Source organism: Tricharina praecox, assembly GCF_024521635.1.
Source record: "Tricharina praecox strain CBS 144465 chromosome Unknown BZA05scaffold_6, whole genome shotgun sequence".
NCBI lineage: Eukaryota > Fungi > Ascomycota > Pezizomycetes > Pezizales > Pyronemataceae > Tricharina > Tricharina praecox.
In genome coordinates this window covers 878802-906694 of record NW_026250408.1, presented here as the reverse complement: position 1 = coordinate 906694, position 27893 = coordinate 878802, and the positions used below count along the sequence as shown (strand labels likewise).

Here is a 27893-nt window from a genome sequence, read left to right as displayed (position 1 = left end):
AGCATAATAGCAGAGTACTGTTAGGACATACGGCGCAACTACGCCTGACGCCCAAGGTCGCTGACGATGATGCACCGCCCGAATGGGAGAGAGTGCGAACTGCGCAATGCCCTCCACGGCGGCCACTCCTCGTTCGACCACAACCCTTCGCGAGTGGACTCGGCGAAATGCAGTTATTGTTGGTGTTGGTGTTGCTGTTGGGGTTTTCCCTGGCAGACGTCAGTTTGGGTATTTCGATATGTACCAATACGGTCGCGCAATTCGGTGAATTCGGATTTGGATTCGGGTGGGTGACTGTCGCGACGGACTTCTCCTGTGTTGATTTGGCGATCATCTGGGGGGGTGGGGATCCTCGAGTAAGTCAGTACGTACTACGGTACTCTACAACTGCGTGGGACATGTGCCTCGTCGTGCAGTTTTTTTTTTCTCGCTTTGGGGGGATGCAGTTTGCGAGCGAGTGAGCCAGGTGAAGGTTTCCAGGGTTGGGAATGCGAAGAGCATCGCTTCGAAAGCGGACTAGCGGTGGAGGCGGCACAAAAGCAAGCAAGCAGCAGGCAAGGCAGGGGATTGGGCATGGGATGGACGGGGAGGGAGGGGAGCAGAGGAGGGGGGGAGGGAGAGGAGGACGAGCCTAAGGAGAGGGGGGGGGGAGGGTGGGAGGGGGGATGGATGGTGGTGGTGGTGGTGGTGGTGGTGGTGGTGGTGGTGGTGGTGGTGGATGGGAGGGAGTGGGCGCCGGGGTGGGCGGCGCGCTCATGTCCCCACCACTAAGAAACTGGTTGCTCTTCCCGGCAACGCAGCCACCATCCCTCCCACCCTCCATCCACCCACGACCACCCACCCCTGCCCAACGTCTGCTGCTCCACACTACCCGCGCCCGGCCCTCTGGGTCCCCCATCCACTGCCCGCACGCCTCCTGAAAACCACGAATAAACACTTGCCGTCCCCCCATCCACCCATCGCCATCCTCCCCTACATATTGATTGTCAAGTCCGTCGAGTATCTCAACTGCCTCCATTCCTTCAGTCAATCACTGCAACTCTCCTTCGCAACTCTCCCTATCCAGTCCAGGCACAACCACCATCCAACAATCAAACAACAATCAATCAGTCAATCAGTCAATCAAACTACCACACCATCACACCATCAGATCAAACACTCTCATACAACCACAACTCCCGCAACCATGTCACAATACTCTCCAACATCGTCGCCAACCAGCCCCACAACCGGAATGGCTATGAATTGGTGGGTACATCTCGGCACGATCGCGGATTCGCAATGCTGACGTCCGATTCAGGGTCCTCGGCCATGTCCTGACAGATCCCGAACCTTACGCTACCAGGATGAGGCTGCCGCTCCGCATCATCTACACCCTGAACTGCCAGACCGCCTCGGCTTCGCCCGCCGACTTCAAGACCACGCTCATGGAGCACATCCAGAAAATTCCCGAACAGCACTGCACACTGCCTCCGGTTTTCCTGACCACCTTCATCAAGGACTGCTTCCCGCAAACCTTCGCGGATGTCGACTTCGACAAGGCCTTGACCGCTCTCGACTACCTGTGCGACCTCGAACACCGCCGCAAGAAGGAGCTGGAGAAGGCCACCAAGGCGCGCGGCGAGCACGACGCCAAGATCCGCAACTTCAAGAGCAGATCCACCAAGCTCGATCGCACCTACGCGGTTGCGCTCACCGGCATCAGACGCTTCGTAAGTCATCCTGCAGGCATCATCCTGCATGATATCACTTGCTGACTCCTGCACAGACATTGGCCAATGAGCTCGCACTGCCCAGGTTCAACAAGTGCAACTGTGTCGCGTTTCTCAACACCCTCTACCCCATTGAAGAGGAAGACATCAACGCCGTCCTGACCGCGAGCACACTGGCAGTACAGCGCCAAGCTCTCTGGAAGTACATCATCGCCGTCGAGAAGAACGGCCCTGGCATCCTCGACGCCGTCCGCAACCAGTCCGAGTGGGAGAAGATCAGCAACAACGTCTACGACTACTGCGAGCGATCGCTCGCCATGATCCAGACCGCCGAAGATCTTGCGCGCCCTGCCAGCTACGGCAGCTTCCGGTCGGACGCCAGTGTCGAGATGATGGAGCCCATCAGCCCCAAGAACTCGTACGGAAGACGCGACAGCGGCAACGACTCGTCGGAGTCGGAGTTCGAGGGAACCGGAAAGAGGAGTACCCTCGAGAAGATTGTTCGCGGTCTGGCAAAGCTCGGAGTCTCGAGCCACTCTAAGAAGGTGTACCACTCGGACTGGAACGCGAGCTCGAAGAACGTCTACACTACCGGTTGGAACCAAAGTTCGAAGAAGGTCTTCAGCACCGACTGGAATGCGAGCAACGATGAGGTCAGACATTACAACTAGTTTGACTCGTCTGTTCGATTTCTTTTGGTGTTTTTGGGGACAAGGCGCATATCATGACATACGAATTACGGCATAAAATTTCAGGAGTATTTTCCATACACGGCTTGGGGCGACCCGGACAAAAAAGCAATGGTCGGCGGACAGTCAACACACTCATTTACGACTTCCGAATCGACTCTGCACCTGGCATTTGATTTTTATTTTTTCTTTTGTATTTTTCCTTTTCCTATCGTACTTTTCGGGACGGGGACGGGGGGTTGTTTCCTTTCATTATTATGGAGTTTTTGGGGTCTGTTTTTTTTATGTTCTGTATTGTATCGGATTGTCCATCTCATCGACTGTGCTGCCACAATTTTTTCCTAGCTTTCCTTTTTTTTTGTCTTTCTTCTTTTTTTTTTCTTCCTTTACCGGGAGGGGGCTCGCTTTGGATCAACCTTTTAGGCGTTGTGTTGTGCTATTTGGGCGGAGTTTGGATTTTTTTTCCTTCTGTTTTTCCGTTCCGGCTTGTTTAGCTGGGCCTGCTCTAGTGGGCGGTTGTATGGCGGCATTTTTTTAACGCTCTCAAAGTCTTGAGACCTGCACCGCTGCTTCATGCTTGTAACTTTTGGTATATAGTGTTTTTCTTTCTTTTCATTTTCTTCATTTTAGCTCCGATGATGGAGATGGATCTGGCCCGAGGGGGGAGATTCAATGACGACGGCGGGACACATAGCGCCGTTTACGGTGTTGTTAAGGAAATAAATAAAAATAAAATAAAATAAGATAAAATTGCAAACTGAACTGAACTGTGAACTGAACTGAACTGAGACGGAAAGAAAAGAAAGGATGAAGAAAAGAAAAGAAGGGAAAAAACAAAAAACAAATCTCCAATGCAGGATGCGTTGTGAACTTTACTTTGAAATGTTTGTTCGTTGCTAGCAGTGTTGCTGTGTTGCTAGCAGTGTTGCTGTTTTTGGTTCCTGGATCTGCGATGATGGAATTGGGATTGCAACGGGACAGTTGTTAGTCTTTTTCCAGTCGAGTCGGATGCATGTGTTTGCAAAAACTTTGCATGTGAACGAGCGAATGCATCTGTCGACGCTGGAGGGAGACGATCGAAAACCTAAAAGGAGCCTACAACTTCACGGGGCGTGGGGGTGTGTGGGTGTGCGGCTCCGAAAACATCTCGAAAGTTTGAGAAACGGCGATGCAAGGACGTTTTCGGCGCGGCGGACGGGGGAGGTTCTGTTTGTAGCTTTTTTTTGTTCTTTCTCATCAGACCTTATTCCGCATGATGCTGTTGACGGGGACGGATTGACGAACGGTCAGACGGGCGGGAGGACGGGGACGGGACGGGCGGGCGGACGGGCGACCGCAGGAACGACGCAGGAACGAGAGCGGGTTGAGAGTCGAGATTACATACCAGGTATTCTTCATATCAGAGCAGGGCAGAACATGACTTCACAAGTACTTGCTCTGCTTCTCTACTCTACTTGCTCTGCATACTTGCCTCTCTCGTTGCCGGCGTGTTTTCTCGTCCGCCTACGGTATGTATGCAATTCTGATGATCTGCTACATACCCCATACATATTACATACCGATCCCTCGAATGCCGACTACTATTTACATATACAGGTACCGTATGTATGATTTGTAAATTCATACTTTCGTGCCGTTACCAATTGGCTACATAGGTAGGTTCAGAACCTAAACCCGCATCCAAGCACGGAGCCAACATCACGCATCCAATCCCCATCCAACAGCCCGCAGCATCCAACATCACGCCGCAGTACGCCGCAGGGGGGCGAGGGCGTGAGCATGGGCGCACGTGGGGGGCGTTACTCTACTCTACTCCAAAGCGAGGCTGGCTCGAGGCCGGAGATGGAGACGCGAGGCTCGACTACTCTACCTACTAGTATGAAGCCAAGACCTAGCCCGCGAAGCTGACGGCGCTACGAAGCTATGAAGTACGGTAGATACGGTAGATGTGGAGACGAGCCGCGGCCGGCCGAGGACCACGGGAACGAGGATCGGAGGATCGGAGGATCGGGGGGTCGGGGGTTACTTGGACTCTGGAGAGATCCACCGAGACGTAATCATAACGAGGCTGCGGGCCCTGCGGTCATGGTCATGGTGCGGCGGAGGATCTATCCCAGATCTGCTCTACTCTATGGTATGGAGTATGGTATGGGGTACGGTAGATATGGGGTATGATAGATATGCACGCGCGAGGCTCGGGCTGCGGGTTGCGAGTTTCGAGTTTCGAGTGCGTGAGCGAGTGCGTGGGCGGGCCCGCTCGTTGCGGTCATCATGCGGATCCTTCATCATACTCTACATACCCACCTGCGAGGCTTCGCTGCGTGCAGAGTAGTTTGTTAGGGGGTACATAGGAAGGATGGATGGATGGATGGATGGATACTCTATTCTACATACAAGGACAAGGCTTCAGGTTAGGCTTCGATGCAGATGCAACTCTACACACGCATCACCTGCTTGCTTGCTTGCTTGCTTGCTTGAAGGTGCCGCCGGCAGTTGAAGTTTTCCTCTCCTCGGCTTTCTGTCGTCTACGATCATAAGCTGCAACGTCTAAAAAAAAGAAGGAAAAAAGGAAGCGGGAGAAAAGGAAGCGGGAGAAAAGGAAGCGGACGACTGGCTACACTGGCCCGAACGGGAATCCGAAGAGGTTTGCGCGAGAGACGGCGGCGGGGACGCACCTGATCTATCTTTTGACGAGGCCGCCAGCATGATATGATGTTCATCCCGCGCGCGCATCCCACGGAGTCTGTATGATGATGATGCGCGACTAGTACGTGCGGGCGGGCCAGCCTTCATGTCATGACCAATTGCATGGCTAGGTACTGCCGTGGTAGGTAGGCGGGCGCGAAAAAATGGTAAGCCTTGGGGGTCGAGGTCGCCATCTTCGATTCCGCGCACGACGACGATGGAGACTAACTGCAGTGGAGTAGCGTGGCGTCCGAGTTGTTCGTGTCGTCGGAGACGACGACGATCCGACGTTTCGACCGTGTCTGTGTCTGTGTCTGTGTCGGTGCCGGTGTCTGTGTCGGGCAGTGCGCGGGAGGGGGAGGGGTCTCGCCGTCCGTCCGTCCATCCGTCCGTCTATCCGTCCGTGATACCGGTCGAGCCCCACCACTGCTGACTGCTACTCGCAAGCCTCGTTTCGGGTCGTCTCCACTGCACTGCACAGCCATCATATCATATCATATACGGTAGCATCCGAGACCCACCCCCCATCCAGCTATCAATCACCGGATTATCACATTTCTCCAGGCTGCTGGGCTGCTGGGCTGCTGGAAACGACACAGACCTCCGACGAGCCCTCTCCTCCGCCGCCGCGCCTCCGAGCTTCTTCTCTGTAACCGAACGCATGCAGTGCCTGGCTAGATACTGTCCCAGGGGCGTGGGCGTGCTTGCCCAGACGGGATACGATCCTCCACGCAAGCATGCGACGGATGGGCGACCGGCGTTGGGGGCGGCATGTTTTGAAGTCGGTACTAGTATCTAGAGCACATAGTGGGACGACGACGGGGGCAATCGCACCGACAGCGACGCCGAAAATCGTCCGCCCCCATGCTGCCCATGGTAAACCGTGCCGTGGATCTATAGCGAGAGTTAATTAACCCCTCCCCCCATCCCATCCCCCCCAATTCCCTCCCCCCACTACCACCGCAAGCATCCGACCGGTATTATGTACCAACTTATGTGCTATAGATACATAACGACACCCCCCCCCCCACCCATTTCATCTCCGGCCGCTGCTCCCAAGAGAGGTATATACGCATGTGTATGTATCTCCGCTTGTTGTTAGTTTTTTTCTTTCTTTCTCTTTCTTTCTTTGTTCAAGCTCTGGATCTCTTTTAGCTTTTTCCAACTCGTCGGGTTGGTGCACGTGTACTAATTTTCCCTACCCACCGCCCTGGGAGGAGGAGCAGGAGGAGAATGAGGGGGTGTGAAGAAAAAAAACAAGATCCTGAAGCCAAAGTAAAAAGCGAAATTCTGCAAGGAAGAATACCAAAACCGTCTAACGGAAATCACATCGCGGCCCGTGTGGTGGTGGAAGTGGTGCTGGTGCTGGTGGTGCTGGTGGTGCTGGTGGTGCTGGTGGTGCTGGTGCTGGTGGTGGGTGATCCGCCGCGTTGGGTCGGTTTTGGGTCCGGTCCGGTGGCTGGCATGGGTTCGCCGTTAGTTACTCTAATTACGTGGTCGTCCTCCTCCTCCTCCACATGCTCCTCCACATCCTCCACATGCTCCTCCACATATTCTTCACGGATACAAGACGATTTTGTTTATATAGCCTGTTTGCAAAGCAAAGAGTCGTGATGTGTGGCTTGCCACTTGACTTGCAAGTTGTCTCACGAGTGAGCATTTACTCTAGCAGTGGGCCCGACCGTGGCTAGCTACCTATGTAGCCCTGGTGGCTCATGTGGAACTTCCGCCGTCCACCTATAGCATAGCATAGACAGCACCCCACAGGCGGAGAGTCGGACTGTCGGACTGTCGGCAGCTGGCTGCAGAACAAGCGGAGTCAGACGCTGCAGAAGAAGAAGTGGAAGAACATGGCAGAAGGAACGTAAGTCTCACCACCCCCTCTTCGGTGAGACAGGCTAGCTGTTATGCTACACGCTCGTAACTAATGCGGTGCGGTGCGATGGTTGCGGTGATGCAGTGGTTAGTGAGGTACTTGTTAACTAGCGGTTGCTTTGGGTGATGCTGGAGGTGCTACTGCTGGTGGTGCTGGTGGTTATGCACATATCATAGGTAGGATACCTATCGGCCTATGATATCTGCCTATGATAGGTACCTACTCTACCGTACCTATGCAGCGCAGCGTGGTGAGGTCGTGAACGTGGGCGTGGGCATTATAGGGGACGTAACTAAAGCATGCAGTTATGGGGGAAAGGTGCGCCTGTCTCGTCGGCGACTCGAACTCTATGCCCAAGTACTGGGCGGAGCAAAGCTCGCAGGGGCAGCGCCTATTTTCCGTTTGAACTTCGAACCTTGGCGCAGGTGGTGCGCAGGTCGTACGCGGTTGCGGCAGCGCGCGTGCGTGTGTGCTATGCGTGTGTACTATGCCTCGGTGCTATGCGAGGGTGCGTGCTGTGCTATGCGTGGGTGCGTGGGAGGGTGTTATGCGCGGGAGGGTGCGTGGGTGCTTGGGTGCTGTGCTCGGTGGCGTCCGCCCGTGACCCTCCATCTGTCAGCATCGAATCGAGGCGAGGCGACAAAAGGGGGGGAATCGCATCGCATTGAATCGTAGATGCTGGCCGATCGGGGAGTCGGGCATACGATTGTGGCTGGGTGTTGGATGGTCAGAGGATGATCGTTGGCGCTGGAGGGCGAGCGGGTGCGGGGGGCGCGGGGGGCGCTTACCGCATGGATACTCTGGATGGGTAGGTATGCGCAGTTGGGCTTAGATAATCGCTGTGGTCGGTGGTGCGAACCGCTCCGAAGCCTAAAGGAACGTACTACATGCGCTATGTTACCCACGATACTAGCGGTATACTGGCGGCGGTTGCTCGCGCGACACCAAGGGCCGGTAATATCGTTCGTAGTAGGAACCAAGGTAATGCTCCCGGGTGCGTTGTAGTCTGCGTCGTCGTTCGTTCGTTCGTTCGTTCGCTGGCGAGCGAGCGAGCGGGTTGGCGGGCGGCCTGCGGCCTGCGGGACGGGCGGGTGGGACGGGCGGCTCGATGGCACCCGACCACGTATGTAGGTTGGTAGAGTACCTAATCTACCTAATCTAGGCGGGGCGGGGCGGGTATGCACTTTCCTCGCGGCACGGTGCAGTTATGTATGTAGAGTACTCTAGGCACCGTGTAAAGGCCGGAGCGGTTGGGCTATGGACACTACATACACACTACTAACCTACATATCGGCTTGAAAACAACAACCCAAAGCCTATCGAAGGCGAAGTGCATACAGTGCAGTACGGGGACCGACCGACGAACCGCGTGCCGCGTGACGATTGCGGAAATGCTATCTACTCCGGGGTGTTGGGCGGGTGGGTGTTGGAGACGGGAATATACCGCTCGGTGTCAACTCGACCCGCATAGGTACGTGCCTAGGTAACGTGCCTCTTGTTCTTCCAGCAACGGGTTACGGTTGGCGTGGGCCGTCGTGCACGGTGCAGTTGTGCAGTTTTCCGCTGCGGTCCGGGTGGAAGGAGGATGCGGCGGCGGTGGTGGTGGTGGTGGTGGTGGTGGTGGGGGAGGATGGTATCTCGCAACACGACGCAAGATGGAAACACGATGCGGAGCGGCTGCAGGCTGGGGACACATATACACACACACTGCCGTATTTACATACACTGCCGTACTCACGCGTCGAAGCCCACGGGCTGAACCGACCGGTCGGCTTGCATATTCCCATCGAGCGAGGTAGCTGCAGGTTTGAGTCGGTTTCAAGGAGAGATTCAGCACCGTTGGCAGTTGGCATTTGGCGGTTGGCAGTTCCGTCCAGTACACACTGTGCATACATACTACTTGTCTACATACAGACTTGTATGTAGACAAGTAAGCACCTAATGTACCCAGGCTTGGAAGAAGAAAAGCAAAAATCATCGAGTTGGATCCCAAATGTCTGAGATGCAATCGCCATCACAGTTTAGCGGAAGTGTGATGGGCCGATAGTTACCTTAGGTCCTCCTTCACCTCGGTACTCGACCAATACGACAGTCGAGGAATTGCAGAATTGCAGCACGAATTGAGTTGAGTTGGATATCCAACATCTGCACCTGCACGGCACGGGCCCTCTCCGCCGCCGCCGGAGACGACTGATCGTGATTCGTGTCGCCTCTGGCTGTGCACGCGGCACGGACAAGGGGCACTCGTTGCCGCGTTGATGGCTACTAATGCTGTTGGCAGGCGCTGTGTGCTGGCTACTGAAGTTTTGTCTGACGAGAACCCCCCGAATAGCGTTTCGGAGACGGGAGAAGAAAAAAAACCACATGGTCACAGACAATCACTCGTCTTCTGACCGCCCCCGCCCCCTTCCAGACGAGTATCCGGGGTCACTCCCGCTGTTCCTCCGCACAACCGCCTTCATGGCATCACCTGATGAAGGTACAGGGCAGGGTGCCGGGCGGGGGCGGGGTGAGGAGCGGACTATTCTTTCCCATGCATAGCTTTAATTCTTTAGTGCGCTCTATCTATCTTTATCGCTGGGACAGTCCGGGGCGGTGGGCAAGCGCTGGAAGCCACATCAGGCCGCTCGACGAAAGCCGGGTTGATCAGTGGCGGGGAAACGGAGTGTGTATGGCCGAAGGTTGGTACATTGCCATGATCTACACAGAGATGGGTCGTATGCAAATCAATAAGTAAACAAACAAACGAAAAAGACGTATATACGAGTATCGATCACATCTTTTCCTCTCCGTGCAGATGTAGAGTCCATAGGAGCACCTACGGTACTCTACCGACCTGCAGTAACTAAAAGCTTTTTTTCATTCTCCACCTTCTCCACCATCTCCTCCACATTCCCGCTGCGGGCTGCGGGCTGCGGACTATGAGCTACATACGGGCTATATCAGAGGATTTATGCTAATGATGCGATGCACATCGCTTGCTTAGCCGCCCACTCGCTCGCTCGCTCGCTCACCCACTCCATTCATCCGCAACTTATTTACTAAATACCGTATATAGCCCTGTGACCACGGTGGCTGTTGGCCGTTGGCCGGGTCGGCAAAATGTCTCTCCTGCCGAGTACTAGCATGCACTGTATAGAACCGGTAACGATGTCGATGTCAATCCCCGGAATAATGGGAAGCAATCCGGGGTAAACAGTAGGTAGGTGGTAGGTACTCTATGTAGTAGGTAGCCGTTTGATGCACCGTACATTAAAGAATGTATAGTATGAGGGGGATCACCCCCCGGAGTCGGTTCTTGTTTCCGGTTGTTCGGGTCATGTATAGTATGGGGATGGGTAAATATGAATATGATCGTCGAGCCGGAAGGAGGGGAGGGGAGCACGGGGAGGGGAGGGCAAAGTGCTCGATCGTTCCGCCCGTCCGCACTAGGGAATCGTCACCTGATCTGCCCCCCGCCATAGTACCGCTGCGCTTCGCAAATAATGTTTTTCCGAGTCGCCGCGAATGCAGCGGCCCTGGTGACATCATTTTTTTCGGGGGAGGGGAGGATTCGATCATCGCTGCGTTCGATCGCGGTGCATCTGGGCTGTGTGCATGGCCGTTTCCACCCCTATACACACTGTCGCCAAGGTGACATCATGCATCACGACTCGACTCGAGCGGATGCACTAGAGGAGTACAGTGGTACATTACATCTCACTCGCTGATGTGGTTGCAGAGGTGGGTGGGTATGAGCACGAATCGTTACTAGGTAGTCCTTGGAAAGGCGAATGACAGTCGTGCCGGTTGTGCGAGATGGGGGTACTCGAGAGTTGGTATTCAGACTGGCGGGGTTTCCTTTATCCCTTCGCACGCCGTGACACTTCACGCCTGCCCAAACATAGCTGACAGCGATTGGAGGCCTGCAATGGAATCTGCCAGCAACATCTCGTTTACTCACGCATGCACTTACAAAAGGTCTCTGACGTCCCATTCACTGTCACGTTCCATTCACTCTCACGTTCACGCACCCAGCATGAGTGTCAGCAACGCAGCGTTTACTTTGCGCCCACATTTCCCTGGAGACATGACCGATCAGTTAGGAGCCTCGGCGGCAACCGAATGCGAGGAACACGTATCTTAGAGTATGCATACACTCTGCATTCTACTCACTCGACGTATCTACATACATGCACCGGCGAAACCGTGCGATAGGTAGCTAAGGTATCTCCCAACTATTGGAAGGACTCGGGGAGGTGATCACTGGAACGATGGAGATGGAGTGGAGTGAGATGTTCGTGTCTACGAGCTTCAGCTACAAGAGAGAGAGAGAAAGAAACCTAAACTTGGAACTTGGACCTGCTACCGCATCAAATGTTCCAAGCACCAACCACCAGTCCTTCGAACGGCTAGTGGACTACTCACAGGAACACACTCGTTCCCACACCAACACGTCGACGGTGGGCGTTGGCCTCGTTCTGCAGCCATATTCTCCACTATAGTAGTATAGTAGTTGGGTAGCTCTCCCCTCCCATTCCCCTTGAGCATCCTGTTTGGAGTTCTCCACCCTACAACTTCCCACGCCATCACTCCCGCCTACTTCCGACCTTTACACGTATGCACGACCAGCCCTTCCCAGCCCCATTCACCACTCACTGACCGGCAAGCCCGCCTACTTCCAAGCCTCATACGTACGACCAGCCCTTCCCAGCCCCATTCACCACCCCACAACTTTCTATGCCATCAGTTCTAAGGAACGGCGAGACTAGATGTGTAGGGTGTCATTACTTCGTTATCGACATGGAAATACATTATACACCCGCCGAATGGCCCGCCTACTCCCAACCCTCATGAGACGATCAGCCCTCCCAGGTCCCATTCACCACCCTTCCTAGCCCCATTCACACTCACTCACTCACCAGCGATCCCACCAGCCAACAACCCGACTGACGCGATCGGCTTCCCAAAGGCGGACCCCTCCTTCTGAACCTTCGTGGGCCGCTTCCACAGCATCCACCACTTCCTCCCCATCTCTTCTGCCTCTGCCTCCTTGCGTCTCTGAGCCTCTTGCTCCGCCGCAATAATGGCATACGGCCGATCGCTCTTTAGGTATTCGCGCTCCTCCATTTCCCGGGCGGAATTATCTCGCCGCTCGCGGAGCCACACCCAGAATCGCCACAGCACGAAGCACAGGAAAATTCCGCCGGCGATGCTGAGGACTATTATGAGGATCAGACGCGTCTTTTCGTCACTGCGGGAACTGTTAATCTGTGTGAAAGGGCGGAGAAGAGGATATGTAGGTATCGTACGTGACGCCGCCGCCGCCTCCGCCTCCACCACCTCCTCCGCCGCCGCCGCGCGGGGCTGCAGTCGCTATACGCGGGAGAAGGGAGATAACGAGCAATGGTACTGCTATCGAAGTCATCGATTGGATTGGATTGGAATCGCGGCGAGTGAGATGGGATGAGAGATGAGTTGAGAGATGAGTTGAGTGATGGGGTAAGTGATGGGATGAGTGATGAGACAAAAAATTCTTCATGAATGAACGTGCACGAGCGGGGTATTTATCATCATCCATGCTGTAGGCATACGGTATGCCATTAAGCTTACCTCCTACATACTGTCTCAGGCCCACATGAGATCTCCACGTACCATACATATCGCATGCGCCACAGGCACAGGCACTTGCAATTTCAGCATAAGCCTTGGCTCCAGGTCACCCCTGCCAACACACCCGAAAGTCGGAATATTATTAGGAGAGGCTGTACTCTATATACTCGCCTGGGATAACTATGCTAATAACTAGAGATGTTCGCAGGGCGATGCTTAACTTCCGTTGGGTGGCCTAACTAAGCCAATGGGCGGATGTATATCGAGGGTTAGAGGATTGTTCCACGTCGGTACCGAAGCGCGCACTTCACATGAGTGGGAGGTGTTGTGAACTCGTGATCTTCGATTTCTCGAACGGTGTGTACGACATGGGTTGGGTGTTGGGCGTGGGACCGCCCGGCGTCAACGGTGCTTATGTCATCTCACTGCTATTACTCTGAGATCAGAGACTCGGGAGCAGAGACCTCGGATGTCGCTAAAACCAGGCGTTTAGTATTATGATTCGTACCACACGTTGCTCGATGCGCATTGCGCAGCGGTGCCAACTCCGGTAGGGTCTGACTGATCAGCGTCTGTACCCCGCCTCGGGCGCCTCAACCTCGCTAGATCTCCCGTAGGTATCATCACCATATCCTCGGCAATCGGTGAGTGCGCAGAAAAAGGGTCATACGCATTTCGTGCAGCGGCTGTGTACGTGCATGGGCAGTGCGGGGAGGGGATATCGGATATTGTGGCTGTGAATGTTTCACGGAGTAGCACTCGCGTGGAGAACTCTGCCTTGTGTTCCAATATCTGTTTAGCTTAACCATGCTAGAAGGCACGAGCCTTTACCCTCTTCCCATATCTTCTGTTCTCACGAGGCTACAGCCTCACACTTCAATAATACACTGTTCACGACTACATCTCACTCTATTATGAATCGCCGCAGATGACGAAATTATCTAGAACACAGCGAAACTAAGTAGATACCTAGCTTCACTGAATACATGCCTACCGTAGTCTCGGTACAATCAATACGATAGTCTGTGGATAGTAATTCCGCTAGCTCTCAGTAGCCCTTACGTTGTCACTGCAGCCTAGTTAAACGTACTCCGAATCACGAACGACGATTCACCACCTCAACCCGTACCCGTACCGTAAATATCACTCGATCGCGGGACTAGGCCTACCTGCCGTCTCGACTTCGTGAATGTGACGAAGTAACGAGCTGACCCGAGCGGTAGCTGGGGTTGTCATCACTTCGAGATGAAGATATCCTGAGAGAAAAAGCTCGAAACTCTACTGTGGTGGTCCACGATTGAAGCAATAGTTACTCGGCGGCGGATGTACGATATACACGGCTCAGGACGAAGTTACGCTCACGACGAAGACTATGGCGATGGATACTAGTACTAGTAGCTCAGAGGCCTGATCTTGCTATTGCCAGAGTAGGAGGTAGTTTATGAAGCCCTTTTCCGAATCTGAATCTGAATCCGATAATTCACGTGGATCAAACAGTAGACAAACACACTGCGGATAGGTGTTTGGGTAGGGCACGACAACGACCTTTAGGGCTGTGAGTACTTGCCCCCTTCAAAGCTTTAGGGTTGCGATTTCTTGCCCCGCGATTTCTGGCTTCACGCCCCACAATGCAACACAAAACCCCAACGACACAACCACACCACTGCTCTTCTCTTCTCTTCTCCTCATCTTCATATCTTTTCATCTTCTCACCTTCACAACACAATATACCTACCGACACAAACCATTTCACAGCAACAACCAAAAAACTCACCGTCATGCCCGCCACGAGACACAAGCTGGTCGCATGGCCGCTGTGAAAGGTCCACAGCAAGCGCCTAGCCTCACCAAAGATAACGCGGAGAACGAAGTGGCATCCGCTACCGAGGAAGACAGCAACGACGAACGTTGCGTGGTCGGCAGCGGTGATGGAGCCAACGATATTTCGAGAAGGGGCCCTGCACGTACATCTGCGAGTGTGGCGATGAGATCGGTTTCAAAAACATGAATACTGGAGGTCCCTCGGGACCGGCACTTCCGCGTGGGCGCGGAAGATGCGGCGACCAGATGGTCGCCGGACAACTCCTTTGGAGGAGGAGATGATCGCCGCCCACCTCCGTATGCTTCCCTCCAATATTTTCGTCCGCAAACTGTACTGACTTTCATAGCATCTGTACCTATAAAGGGCAGTGGTGTGGCGTTTCCCGGTGGCGTTTTCCGTGGCTCAACCCTAAGTTTCCGACCGTCGGATTTTGCAGGTGACACATTTAAGTCAGCACATCATAGGTGGTATGTCACATGTGTTGTGGTTTCTCTTGACGTTTTATCGCTAACTGTGGATAGCACTGATTTTGACCGGGGTCGGTAAAGGGGAACGTGTGATGATTCCGAAGATTGAAGTGGTCAGCGCTGCTGATGGGGACATGTCCTTCAAGTTGATCCGGTTGCAATATCCGGCTCGCTTGGCCTTTTCAATGACGATTAACAAGTCCCAAGGGCAATCCTTACGACATGTTGGAATCGACATCAGAGAGGAAGTTTTTAGCCATGGGCAACTATATGTTGCTCTGTCTCGGGCAACCAGCAACAGGGTAACCGTACTGACACCGGAAACGGTAGCTGGGCATGATGGATTGTGCAGGAACGTTGTCTTTACGGAAGTGTTTGATGATTAATTGCGGGGTTTTAAATATTTTTTTTCGGCAATGGTGCAAGTTTCTTTTGATGTGTATGATGGTTTTTTTCTTTTTTGTGGAACGATTTTCTTTCCCGGCAAATTGAAGGCAACTGCATCGTGTCTCCCATAAATGCGCCCTGACCGCAACGTAAATACAGTAGCAAAAAGTAGGGTGCGATTGATACGGGGTGAATACCGTAGTATTGAGTACTACGGTATTCACCCCGTATCAATCGCACCCTACTTTTTGCTACTGTATGTACTTATGACTTTACATTAAGTGGCGCTGGTCTAATGACCACACACCGTGTGGTCGTCACACGGGTGTCTACTAGTCAGCAGACGTGGACCCTCTGCTGTAGGGTTGTAGATAGGTCCGAGTGACGACGGATGTACGGAGGTAGATAGACTTCGGGTCCTCGACCCTCTTCCCAATCAACCAACCTTTCCCCACCTACTACTACCAACACTTCTCTACATTTGGTAGCAAAACCTCAATCAAAACAAGCGTACCTCGTTACTTGGTAACGTTCCTTACGCTTGACAAGGCGAGACGAGACGACGAAACCGAAGCGCATCGACGAAACGACGGAAGCGATGGACCTCAGGAAACATCGACAAGGACGAGCCCATGACCAGCAACCTTTGGGGTCCCGCCCCGCAGATGAACCCCACTACCATTCCCGCTGTCGACCCCGCTGTGATGGCGGCTTTTGAAGCAGAACACCAGCGTCGAATGGTGGCCGTGCGCAAGGAGCATGATCGACAGATGGTGGAACTTCACAACCTGCAGCAGCAGCAGGCGCGACAGCACACTTCGACTCCGACCCCGCGATGCCCGCTCGACCCAATGTCCTCGATCCCAATTATATCCAGAAGCAGCAGCTGAAGGTGATCGGTCTCACGGCGTTCGAGGGTGAACTCGATCACAAGTTGGTGGTGACGTTTATCCAGAAAGGTTCGCCTTGCGGGTACCGTGATGCGTCTTCGACCCGCGAGCTCGGCAGCTGATTCTAACTCCCTGATCGAGGGAATTCACAGCCGAAAGCAATGAAGACAACGCTAACGATCAGTTGCGTGGTCGGCGGAGGGAGCAGAGAAAATGATCTCCGCGGTGGGTTAAAGTGGGCTGTGGCCCACATCTAAGGAACTGCAGAGCATGCACCTGGAAACCTCCAGAAGTGCCGGCACGCCAGCTGGGCTGGTGTGCCGCTTTACCGACCAGTGTCGGCGCAACCTATTGCTCCTCATGATGGTACGTATTCTACCAAAAGCTTACTAATTACCCAGCTAACCGAGTGAATTCACAGCAAATGAAGCGGCAATATGCCGTGCGGCGTGGTCCGCGGTGGAAATTGGCCAGCACCATGCCTACCAACGAATTCTTTGGCGCCTTACCAGAACGGCAGTGAGTACCTGCCTGCCTAGCTATCACCCAAGTCCTCGCCGCCTCAGCTGGGCTGGCGTGCCGGTTGCAGTGCAACCGGAGGTCCCTCGGGACCGGCACTTGCGCGCGGGCGTGGAAGTTGAAGCCCGGCGGCGGCTCCTCTGAGGAATGGAAGAACTTGCGCAGTGCGGACTGCCAAGCAGAGTAGGAACCAAGAATCGTAAGTGCGAGACAACGATTCGATCCGACTGTGGTGATGTTGCTATGGATGACAGAGCAGGTGCTGACTTGGTGTGAGAAGGGTCTAGGACGGCCATATACCACCACTATCGCTGGTTCGGATGAGGATGAGGAACCAGAGAACTGCCGAGCTGAGCAGAAACCAGTACTTGTACACCTTCCGGTGCTATCCTGTATTTTTGGAGCTGTAATTTTAAGCGGAAGAGTTCTGTTTGCAGTTGCTCATCGCGTTGGCTCCTGCACGGCAGTGTGATGTAGAGGATTTCCCAATTGTGTCGGTGATGCTTCGTAATAAACATTATATCTCACTCGCCATTATATCTTCCCCCTCCTCGTCTCATCCTGAACCCGAGCACCGGCGGAATCTGTGTAAACCGCATCCACGACACCTCCCCCTCTCCCACATCCTCACCCGTAAACACAGGCTCCTCGAGCCCGTCCAGCACCAACCCAGCCGCCAAAAACGGGCGCAACAACTCTTCCAACGGCCGGTGGAAATAGTCCTACATATCGGCTTAAAAACATTTCACTTCAGAGAGGGGATACACACATAACACACCTGCTGCCCCTCCACCACCTGCGGGGGGATATCCATGTATCTCCCCACGCAGACGCTCCGTACCGTCGATCCGTCCCGGACCTGTAGCGTCCGGTGCGCGCCGGGCGAGTTGAAGGAGGGGTGCATCACTGTGGCCACGAACCTATCGCCTCTGAGTCAGCCTTACCTCCCCCTCAAGTCCATCGCGAAGCAGAACGCACCTTCCCCCTGGCCTCAGCAGCCTCGGCAACACCGCTGCTAACGGCTCGAGCGTTTCGAACCCAGTGAGCGCCATCTACACCCCGTTAACACCACCACCACCTCGCCCGCTCATCCCCTCCGCTCTCCTCCCCCGTCTCCCCTTGCCTGCCCTCACTCATATTCCCCGCGCTACTCACATTCGCCACCACAGCATCGAACCCAGCCGCCTTCTCGACCGTTCCCGCAAGAACCTCCAGCTGCGGAATACTAGTGACATCGAGGGTATGAAACGAAGCGACGACTTCGCCGGCGCGCTCCTCAGCGAGGTCCAAGAGGGCACGCGACGAGTCCGTAGCGAGCACCTTCGCGCCCAACTTGCCCATCGCGAGCGACAGGTGTCCGGTCGAGCACGAGAGCTCCAGCACGCTCTCGGGCGGTCGCAGGTTCAGCAGCCGCAGCGCCGTCGGGGTCGTGAGCGTTGTGTGTGCGCACAGCGAGTGCTCCAGTGGCGTCTTCATCTTGTCTGTCTGGTCTGGTCTGCCCGGGGGAGGCGAGGGGCACAGGCGATGGTGGTTTATATCGTCCTACTCGCGCTGCTGCTGCCGCCGAGGGGTTTTTTTCTTTTCTCTCTCTCGAGCGCCTTCCCTCTCGCGAGCGCTCCACGCCGCTGAGATCGTTGTCTCGTCGGCTACGTAGTTACTAGTAGAGATGCATGCTGCAATGCGGCATGCGCCGGGCGCTTGCAACCAGGACGTGGCTGCAGTGGTTTCAGTGCGGGCGGTTTGCGGGCAAATCGGAGGATTGATTATTTATACCCCCCTGTGAACTTGTGGAAATGGGGTTGTACTGATGCAGTTGGTGTCCCTGACCCCTCGTGCGAATTGTAATCAAGGAGTCTAGATAGGTAGATGGGTAGAGACGGATGATCGCTTGTGAACGATGGTATGATACCTACATACAGCGAAGCGGCATACCAGTCAGCCAATTACTCGTAGTATGTATGTTGGTATGTAGAGTACTCTAGCAAGAATCCACCGAAAGCCAATCGCAAAACAGATTTCGGTATCTACAGTACATACTGTACTGTACCTAAATACTGCCAATTCTGGAATCTGTACTGTGGACTTCTGCACTCTGGGAATCTGCACTCTGGGAATCTGCACTCTCAAGATCTCTGGTTCATTGAACGGATGATATCCGGGGGAGAATTATTATTGCTGGTTCAGGAAAGGCTGCTGACATTGCATATTCGGATATTCTACTAGTTACTCTGGAGCAGGTAAATACCTACTAACTACTAGTTAGTTAAGTATGTACAATATATACGAGTACCGCCGAGTACCTACACACTGCAGCGATTCTCCCCACGCCACATGGACACATATGGCAGTTACATACAACGTAAACGCCGCAAAAAGCAAAACCGTGGTACAGACTACGAAACCCACATGTGGTGAAATACATGCGAGATCACTCGTTTTGCGGGGGAGCGGGCCGGGGTTTGCTGGCAAGGTGGTGGTGGCTAGATGCGGCATTTCGACATCCTCGAGCTCTTCCAAGTTCCTAGGCATCTGCTCTCTCCGTTAAATAGTTCAATACGAGGAATCGTAGTCGTTGCCTCATCGGGCCCAGCAGATCGGTAATGGTGATGGGCGAGTAGAGTAGGTACATACATACATACATACATCATAGAGGCGCCAGCGGCCACATCCCACATCCCACAATCGGTGAGACCTCAGATGTCAACAGGGTGTATTCGTATATTCGTATTCTCACGGGAGCCGGGCGCGTGGGATGGTTAAAACCTAATCCCGCATGCATCCATCGCACACACGATTGCCAAGTATGTAGGTGCTGCGCTCAACAGTCCCTCCTCTCACCTCTCACGGGAAAGGAGGGGATAGGTTAGTATGTATGTATGGACAGTGCTCCCGATACATAGTCCAGTCTGGACGGCCGTCCGGACTCCGGACTGGACGGACTGCAACAGTCCAGTCCAGCCCATAAAATTTCTGGACGGTTTGAATTCAGTCCGTACCAAAAATTTGCCGCCTCGGACTGCAGTCGACTGATGGACTGCCACTCCATGCGATTACATCGACCATGTGGTACCTACAGTACTGGGCGAATAAATCACATGAACCTGCTGGCTGGAAAGATCTCGCCAGAATGGCCCTCGAGTATTTGAGCATTCCGGCCATGAGCGCAGAGCCGGAACGAGTTTTTAATGCGGCTAAAATCACACACTCTCTCATCGCCGCTGCAGCATGGGTGATGACGCACTGGAGGTGACTCTGAAATATCTCAAAAGGTATGTAGCAAGAAGATGGTCTTGTAGCTGCTATATACAAAGGGTGATATCAAGGAGATGGAGACTACCTATGCTCAATGCATTGTGCGAGGAGTCGGATCTACATAGCTGTAGTTACTATAGACGTGTACAAAAAGTCCATTACTGATTTTGAACATTTTTCATTCAAAGTACCAGTCCATCCAGTCGACTGCAGTCCGCCCAGCCCTAACTACTAGTTGCACAGACTGAAACTTATAACGCTAATAAACCCATTCTATTTGACCCGAGATGTTTTAGGACCCATATTGTAACGAGTTCCCAGTTCTTCGGTTCCTCGTCATCAGAACCCTGCCGCCCGCAGCAGTGGTAGTGGTGGAAGATCGCCGTCCTAGACGTTTCTCGCACCAAATCAGCACCTGCGCTGTCATCCATAGCAACATCACCACCGTCGGATCGAATTGTTGTCTCGCACTTACAGTCCTTGGTTCCTACTGTTGATGCACAATCTGAATGTGAGGTGCGCACGCGAGGGTTTGAGTGGGCGATACGATCAGAAGGTGGTAAGAAGAAGAGGAAGATGTAGTTATTCTTGTTCTAGCTGAAGTTCTAGTTGTACTTATAGTCGTCCTAGACGAACTAGAACCTTCCCTGTGAGCCATGCACAAACCATCACTCGATCAAACACGCCGCTCCGACAACAAAGGCCCTACGGGCCACAACACTCCCCCGCGGAGCGCTTTACAAAATACGGAAAACAGAATCCAACGCATGAAACTAAAAACAGAAACAGAGACCCAATGAAACAAACACAACCCGACGTCCCATAATCATCCCTTCATACCCAAGCTCTGAAGAAACGCTTCATGTTTGATGCCACCCAGGGCCTTCGTCAGGCCGTCCGCCAGCTGTTCCTCTGATGAGACGTGGACGAGCACCATGTCGCCCGCCTTGACTGCTTCCTGCAGTGCGTGAAAACGGAGACGAAGATGGCGGGAAGCGTTGGGAAATCCAGTATCGAGAACAGTCAGGCAAGATTGGTTGTCCCCCATCATGGTGACCGGAGGGCGTGGTGCTCCTGCGGAGATCTCGAAAATCACGTCCTGCAACCACTGTGCGTTCTTCCATGCCTCCGCATTGGAGATTTCCAGATGGACCCCGTGAAGCCCCAGAGTGATCTGCATTAGATCCAGCAAGGGCGTGACCTTGTCCCGCCGCAACTCCCACGTCCTCCTCAGAGGAGCCGACGTCCGGCGACCATCTGGTCGCCTCGCTTCCTCTTCCGCGCCCGCGCGGAAGTGCCGGTTGCACAGCAACCGGCACGCCAACGGCCAGCCCAACTGACGCAGCGAGAACTTGGGTGATGTCCAGGCAGGCAGGTACTGAGTGCTGTGCTGGTAAGGTGCTAAAGAATTCGTGGTAGGCATGGTGCTGGCCCATTCCTACCGCAGACCACGCAGTACGGCATATTGCCGCTTTCAGTTGCTGTGATTTCACTTGGTTAGCTGGTTAATTCGTAAGCTATTGGTGGGATACATACTTCCAGAGCAGAAAGGTCGGGTGGAAGCAGCGCGCCAGCCCAGCTGGCGCGCCGGTACATGGAGATTTCCAGGTGCATCTGCGGAGTCATCTACTTCTCTTGTAGAGAGGTGTTGGTAGTAGTAGGCGCGGTGCCGGGTAGGTTTGGACGATTCGACTCCGCATTCTCCACTCTGGTCATGAGGTCATCCAAGTACATCATTCCTCCCCGGTGGGATACCGAAGACCTCCGCGGTGGGATGTGGGCCACAGCCCACACTCCTGCCGCGGAGATCATTTTCGCTGCTCTCTCCGCCGACCACGTAACTGGTCGTTCGCGTTGTCTTCGTTGCTTTCGGCTATGAATTCCACCCGTCAGTTGGTTGCTTCGTTCGTGAGCTCTTGGTTAGTGGAATACGTACCTCCACAAGCAGAAGGTCGGGTGGAAGCGGCGCACCAGACCAGCTGGCGCGCCGGCACTTCTGGAGATTTCCAGGTGCATCTGTGGGTGCATCTGCTTCCCTCCCCGGTGGGGTGCGGAGATCATCTTCGCAGCTTTCTCCGCCACCGACCACGCAACTGATCGTTGACGTTCGTCATTTTCTTCGGTTACGAATTATCCCCGTTAATTGGATGGTTGGTTTGTGGGGTCGGGGTGGAATGCGTACCGCACCGCCGAGGCGGAAACACCGGTACTTCGTGGGTGATGTCCCATCAGTGGAATGGGAGCCACCGAGGGTGGAAATAGAAACGGGTTGTTCTTGTCGTTGTTGTTATTCTTGTTGTTGTGAAGATGTTGTGAAGCTATCGTGGTAGAATTGCGGTTTTATGTTGTAATGGTGGAAAGTGAAAAGATGAAAAGATAGAAGATGAGAAGATGAGAAGATGAGAAGATGAGAAGATGAGAAGATGAGAAGATGAGAAGATGAGAAGATGAGAAGATGAGAAGATGAGAAAAGAAGAGAAGTTGTGTCGTTGTGTCGTTGGGTTTTTGTGTTGCATTGTGGGACGTGAAGCCGGAGATTTTGGGCCAAGAACTCGCAGCCCTGAAAGCTTTGAAGGGGGGCAAGTGATAGCAAACCTAAAGCTGGAAGAGAACCCTTAGAAGGTCGTAGAAGGGCACCAACTAGTTGGTTGTTGTCGTCCCCTACCCAAACACTTCCCAGCTGTGTGCCCGCTGGCTGGCTGGCCATGGCAAGAAGCAAGCAGACCTGTTATATACTAGTACTAGTACCCACCGCCTCCGTCTTCGTCGAGAGTGTATACCCGCCGCGGTCTTCGCTATGTAAACCGTACATACCGTATAGTGGCAGCGCCGAGTAACTACCGGCACGATCACGGACCATCACAGACCACCACAGTAGAGTTTCTGCTTTCTACCCTCGGAGTATATTCTTTCCTCGGCGAACCCCTCTCCAGTCTCCACTGGTTGAGCCGCCGGCTCATTACTTTGATGCATTTATGGGCAGGTACATGTTGAAATAATAGAGTAAGATGTGTATTATTGAAGTGTAAGACTGTAGCCTCGAGAGAATAGACAATGTGAGAATAGAGGTGAGAATAGGGATAAAGGCCCGTGCCTTCTACTACTCTAAATAGATATTGCAACAGTACATCCGATTCTGTGACCGAGTGATATTTACGGTACGGATGCGGGGTACGAGTACGGATTGGGGCGGTAAATCGTCGTTCGTGACTCGGAGTACGTTTGATTTGGAGTGCTTAGGCTGCGGTGACAACGTACTTACTACCGAGAGTTTGCGGAATTAACACCCACAGACTATCGTATTGACTGTATCGAGACTAGGCAAGGCATGTATTCAGTGAAGCTATTTTTGCTATGCTCTAAATAATTTCGTCATCTACAGCGATTCTCCAGCGATTCTCCAGCCATCGGCCAGCCTCTATACTTATCTGAATATAGAGTACTCTTCGTTGCGTGAGCCGAGTAGGTAGTTCTTAAAGTTCCTCAATCGTAAGACCTCAACCCGAAATCTATCATACATCCATCCAACCTCTACCACCCCCTCCCACCGACCGATCCATCCATCCATGCATCCACCCAACTAAACTAAACAATGACTTCCCCCGGATCAATATATGCCGGTTTGAAAACGGCATCGCTCCGCTCCTCCGTCTTACTCGGCAGATCCTTGACGAGCGGCGAGTAGAGGTACCATCCTTTCAGGGCATTGACGGCAGCACGGATCCTGGCCTCATCGAGGGAACCACCATGGCCCTCACCCATCATCTCGGTGCCGGAAAACACGCCAACCACAAAGACGGGATGTCTCGACCTCCTACCCGTCTCAGACATGATCCTGGCAACCGGGGGCTCGAACCCCTCGCGCGCACACAGCCTACTCAACTCCCGCGTCGGCTGCGAGAAGTCAAACAGCTTGTCAACGTCGAGCCTGCGGGAGAGGACATGCTGGCGAAAGAACTGTCTTGCGGCCGCAAATCCCTCATGGAGGTAGACACCGGCAAACACGGAGCGCACATGATTCGCCAGTGCGGTCTCGAGGGTTGTCCCCCTCTGTCTCTGGCGCTCCTCCAGCTCCTCAGGACTCTCCTTCTTCTCGCCCTTCTTCCTATAGCTCTTTGTCGGCGGCTTCGCGCCCGGCGCCAGCCTTCGGAACTGCAGCAGGCCGGCGTCCACGTCCGCCGTCGGCTCGAAGGCGTGCTCGACACCCCACTCGCGGCCGAGCGAGGCGAGCGCGGGATTACCGACGTAGGCGCCGACAGCGGCGTAGAGGACCTCGGTCGGCAGCCGCGGGTACGATACCATCAGGTACTCGCTCGCGAGGTACCCCGTCAACGTGTTGCCCAACGTGTTGAGGTGCGCGTTCGTGAACCGGGCGTCCGAGTCTGCCGTGCTGTCGATCAGCGTGCGGGCTAGCGTCTGCAGTGGGTAGTTGGGGTGCAGGTTGAGACGGGCGTGCAGCGCGGGCAGCTTTGCGGATGCGAGCGGGTTGCGGGAGGGGGGGAGGGTTGGGAGCGACTCTGGGACTGCGGCGGCTGCTGGTGGGGCGGCGAAGGTCGATGCGGGGCGGAGGAGAAGGCTTGGTGGGGGAGCTGCGGCATTGCCGAACGCTGCTGAGGTGGGTCGCAGGAGCGGGTTGAGACTTCGTATGCGCTTCATGACTGCGGCTGCGGCGGCGGTGCGAGGAAATGAGTGGTGGAGGTCGTTGAGGAAGTCTCCGGCAGTTAAGAGACGACGAGACGACGAGACGGCGGGTCGACGTTGGAATAAATTTACGCAGAGCCGCTTCGACTTGGCGGCCCTAACTGGCTAGAGAGCCAGCAAGAGTCATATTCGGTCACTCGATGTCAATACGACCGATCCCGAAAATTTATTTCTTCCTCTTCTTCTCATTCTATCGAGTAAATTACAGTCGGAACACACGGGTACACGTTTCTACAGGTGAAAACAAAGCCCATCCGGTAGACGCAGTTCCCCGCTTGAGTTTCGAAAGACGGCCTTGCAAATCCGGCCCAGTCCAGTAAATGAAAAAAAAAACCCCCGGTAAAGAAAAAAACCCTCCCCCGATTGGCGGCAGTAAAAAAGCAGTGAAATGACACCCTGAAAATCAAAAGCATCGCGCGTACAGACCGTCCTGGCGACGCGTGTATAATAGCCAAGAAGCCTATGCGCCGCACCGCGCCAAAGCAAATAGCAGAAAGAAAAAGAAAAAACTATAAAGGATATACGGAGAATCAAGACGAAAAAAAAGACCCAAAAGTAAATGTAAATCAAACGTAAAGACGCCCGATCCGCCCCCCCAAACTTGACCCAGAGTAAAGAAAAGTAACTGCAAAATGCCGACTTATCCCTTTTTCGAAATGGCAAGATTACAAATACAAATGAAACGTAAAATCTAGCGGTAGAGTGGTAAAAAGCTACTCTAGTAGATGAGTCGAAGTTCCCACTTCTTTCCGGTACTTCCATCGGCGTGGTTGCCGTTGGTGTTGGGCCATTCGCTCGGGAACGACGAGTCCTCGGTAATCTCCTGCAACTGAATCTTCATGTCCTGTCCTTCGTTCATCTGCGAAACGAAGTCGTCGTCGACAAAGACCGACAGACCCCTGGAATTGAGGTGGATGGTCCTAAAGATCGTCGTAGGATCGATACCGCATTTGGTGGCGATGTTGGAAGAGAGGCACGACGCAGCCCGGCTCTCCAGGTAGACAGCACGATGATACACCTCCTTCTCGGATTGATCAGGGAAGATGGGGAGAATGTACACACACATGACCGCCTTGGGAAGTTTCTCGGCTGGTGGCTTGTAGGATGTGTCAATTCCGATGGCCTCGATCCATCCGGAGAGGATACCATCCTCGTGGTTGGTCTTGACCCTCATGGGCACATCCGACTGATTGATGGATGGTAGGGTACCGAATCCGCCCCTCTGCCAGTCCTTGTCAGGGCTGAAGCTGTCTCCCCGCCTACTCGACAGTGACGCCGAGCTGGGAGTCGGAGAAACGAACGATGACGTAGTGGTGTTGGTCGTCGCCACACTGGCCCTCCTGTGAGCTGCCCACGAATCATCCCCGTCGGGCTCTCCTGGCAGGCGGACGGGAAACAAGTCCGGGTCATCGCCTTCCTCCCCGCGGAGATACAACACGCTGACGGGCCTGGTGCTGGAAAACATATCCTGCATGGCTTGCAGCTTGGAGTTAGTATCTTCCTCCTGCGACTTGACCCCAGCGACCGAGCTGGCCGACGACATCGACCATGTCCGCTTGTGCTTTTGCACTTTGCCCGGCTTCCCCATATCCTCCTCCTTCTTCGCCTTTTTCCCAAAGAGCTTCATTCCGGTTCCTTCCGTCTGACTAGCCTGTTGCTTCAGCTTCTCGATCGTCTTCTTGACGTGCATGATGTCGTTCGAGAGTTTACGCTCGGCACCGTGGTCTCGGAAGAGCTTAACCTTGCAGTAGCTGATCTCCGGCTCCGAGTCGGGCGGGGAACCCGGCGATCCATTCGAGATGAGTTCCGTCTTCGCACAGAGTCGCACCGGAATGCCCTTAACGCCCTTGGAGTGACTGAAGTCGGTCGATAGGAAGTTGAAGCGCACGGACACGGAAGTCTCGGCAGCACCCGACATGGTGGGCGACCACGACACGGAAAACCCATCGAACGACGAGCCTTCCAGGGTGACCTTCGCCTTCTTCTTTTTGTCATCATCTCCGTTCGTCTGGTTCTCGACGTACTCGACGGCCTGCAGCTTACCACCTCTCTGGTGCGCTTCGCTCGTCCCCCGGCCTTCCTTCCACAGCTGCCAACAACCTGCGGGTCGACCGCGTTGAGTCTCGTCGTGGAAAGATATACGGATGAAGGTGCGATATCTGAGGGACGTCGCACTCGGCGGTGGGGGTTGGGTGTCGACTATCGATATGGCATAGGCTTGGCCCTTGTTGAGATAGGTCACGGGGATCTCGTCATAGTGCTTGATCATCGCGGTGGGTGCGTTCAGGACCACATGAAAGCGGAATCTGGGCACACGTTAGCGCTCGTCGCACAATCACATGTCTCGGATCGAAATAATCAGAGAGGAGCCCGATCGCAGAACCCAACAAAAAAAAGATGTGAAAACCGACCTTTCTGAAGAAGTTGGCAGTAGCTGCGAAATGTGGTCAAACTGTTTTTCGTCCAGGGGCATGGGTGGAACCAGGGTGGGGGTTCCGTTCATCGATCCGTTCAGCGAATCGTTCAATACCATCGCATCTGACATCATATCGCCGCCGCCGGTGATGTCCATCGGACTCCCGGGCCCCGAGGGTGGGCGCTGTTCGTACTGGGATGGATTCAGATACCCATTGTGCATGGGTTGCGCGAATGGCTGGTAGTTTTGAAACTGGTGGGGCTGTATCGTCGGAGGAACGAAGCCGGTGGAGGAGGGCGGCAATGTTGTACCGTTCGACAGTGACAGAGGTGTTCCAATGCTGATTCCAATACTCGGCGTTTCCAGTCCGTGGGTGGTGACCGCGACACCAGCCATGGGGTTGCCGGTTCCGTACGTGGAGCTCCCATTCACGCCGGGCGTCGGTGTGAACAGTCCTGGTGGCTGGTTCGCAAACGCAGCAAAGGCCGCCGATGTCGGGTCCATAAAGACAGACGGTGTTAGGGAAGGCGTGAATCGGAACGGTTCTGCCGGAGCGCCTCTCGGGGTAGGGTCGAGGTCTTCATGGCCAGGAAATCTACATTACACACAGCAGACGTTAGCAACAGGTCCATGCAACCAATTGCAAATTGTATGTGACATTCTCTCTCACTGGGAAACCTGGAAATCTCCAACCAGCCATTCCCCCCCACACGACTCGGCCACTTGCCTTGGTTGAAAGGTGGAACCTCCAGCCACAGCGGGCTCCGAGGCAGTTTGGGATTGACCGTTCGGCGCCGAGGTAGTGATGACGTCGGGGAAGGATTGCCTGAAGCGTTCGAACAGCTCGTCCGGAGGTTTCTGAGAAGACTGCCTGTGAAGGATCAT

General features: G+C 54.1%; 5 protein-coding genes across 5 annotated transcripts; 1 reads left to right on the top strand and 4 right to left on the bottom strand.

The window, feature by feature from the left end:
- The first annotated feature begins 916 nt into the window (after window positions 1–916).
- Window positions 917–2521, top strand: BZA05DRAFT_238550 (uncharacterized protein). Its single transcript, XM_051479881.1, has 3 exons — window positions 917–1248; window positions 1301–1712; window positions 1769–2521. The coding sequence occupies exons 1-3, from the start codon at window positions 1187–1189 to the stop codon at window positions 2381–2383; spliced, it is 1089 nt and encodes a 362-aa protein (XP_051341668.1). The 5' UTR covers window positions 917–1186; the 3' UTR covers window positions 2384–2521.
- Window positions 2522–11704: 9183 nt separating this feature from the next.
- On the bottom strand, window positions 11705–12550 carry BZA05DRAFT_472242 (uncharacterized protein). The gene is made up of 2 exons (XM_051488006.1): window positions 12254–12550; window positions 11705–12195 (listed from the first exon to the last, which is right to left on the bottom strand). The coding sequence occupies exons 1-2, from the start codon at window positions 12520–12522 to the stop codon at window positions 11856–11858; spliced, it is 609 nt and encodes a 202-aa protein (XP_051341667.1). The 5' UTR covers window positions 12523–12550; the 3' UTR covers window positions 11705–11855.
- A 4587-nt stretch (window positions 12551–17137) lies between these two features.
- BZA05DRAFT_238489 (methyltransferase type 11) lies at window positions 17138–18240 on the bottom strand. The gene is made up of 4 exons (XM_051479880.1): window positions 17795–18240; window positions 17618–17691; window positions 17418–17559; window positions 17138–17361 (listed from the first exon to the last, which is right to left on the bottom strand). Exons 1-4 carry the CDS (start codon window positions 18113–18115, stop codon window positions 17164–17166), a joined length of 735 nt encoding a protein of 244 aa, XP_051341666.1. The 5' UTR covers window positions 18116–18240; the 3' UTR covers window positions 17138–17163.
- A 5236-nt stretch (window positions 18241–23476) lies between these two features.
- BZA05DRAFT_323479 (ribonuclease III domain-containing protein) lies at window positions 23477–24427 on the bottom strand (the record flags this gene model as incomplete). The annotated part of the gene is made up of 1 exon (XM_051480461.1): window positions 23477–24427. A coding segment is annotated over one exon (951 nt), but the record flags the coding sequence as incomplete, so codon positions are not given.
- An 883-nt stretch (window positions 24428–25310) lies between these two features.
- Window positions 25311–27893, bottom strand: BZA05DRAFT_333848 (CP2 transcription factor-domain-containing protein; the record flags this gene model as incomplete). The annotated part of the gene is made up of 3 exons (XM_051480706.1): window positions 25311–26898; window positions 27046–27603; window positions 27724–27893. The coding sequence occupies 3 exons, from the start codon at window positions 27891–27893 to the stop codon at window positions 25311–25313; spliced, it is 2316 nt and encodes a 771-aa protein (XP_051341664.1).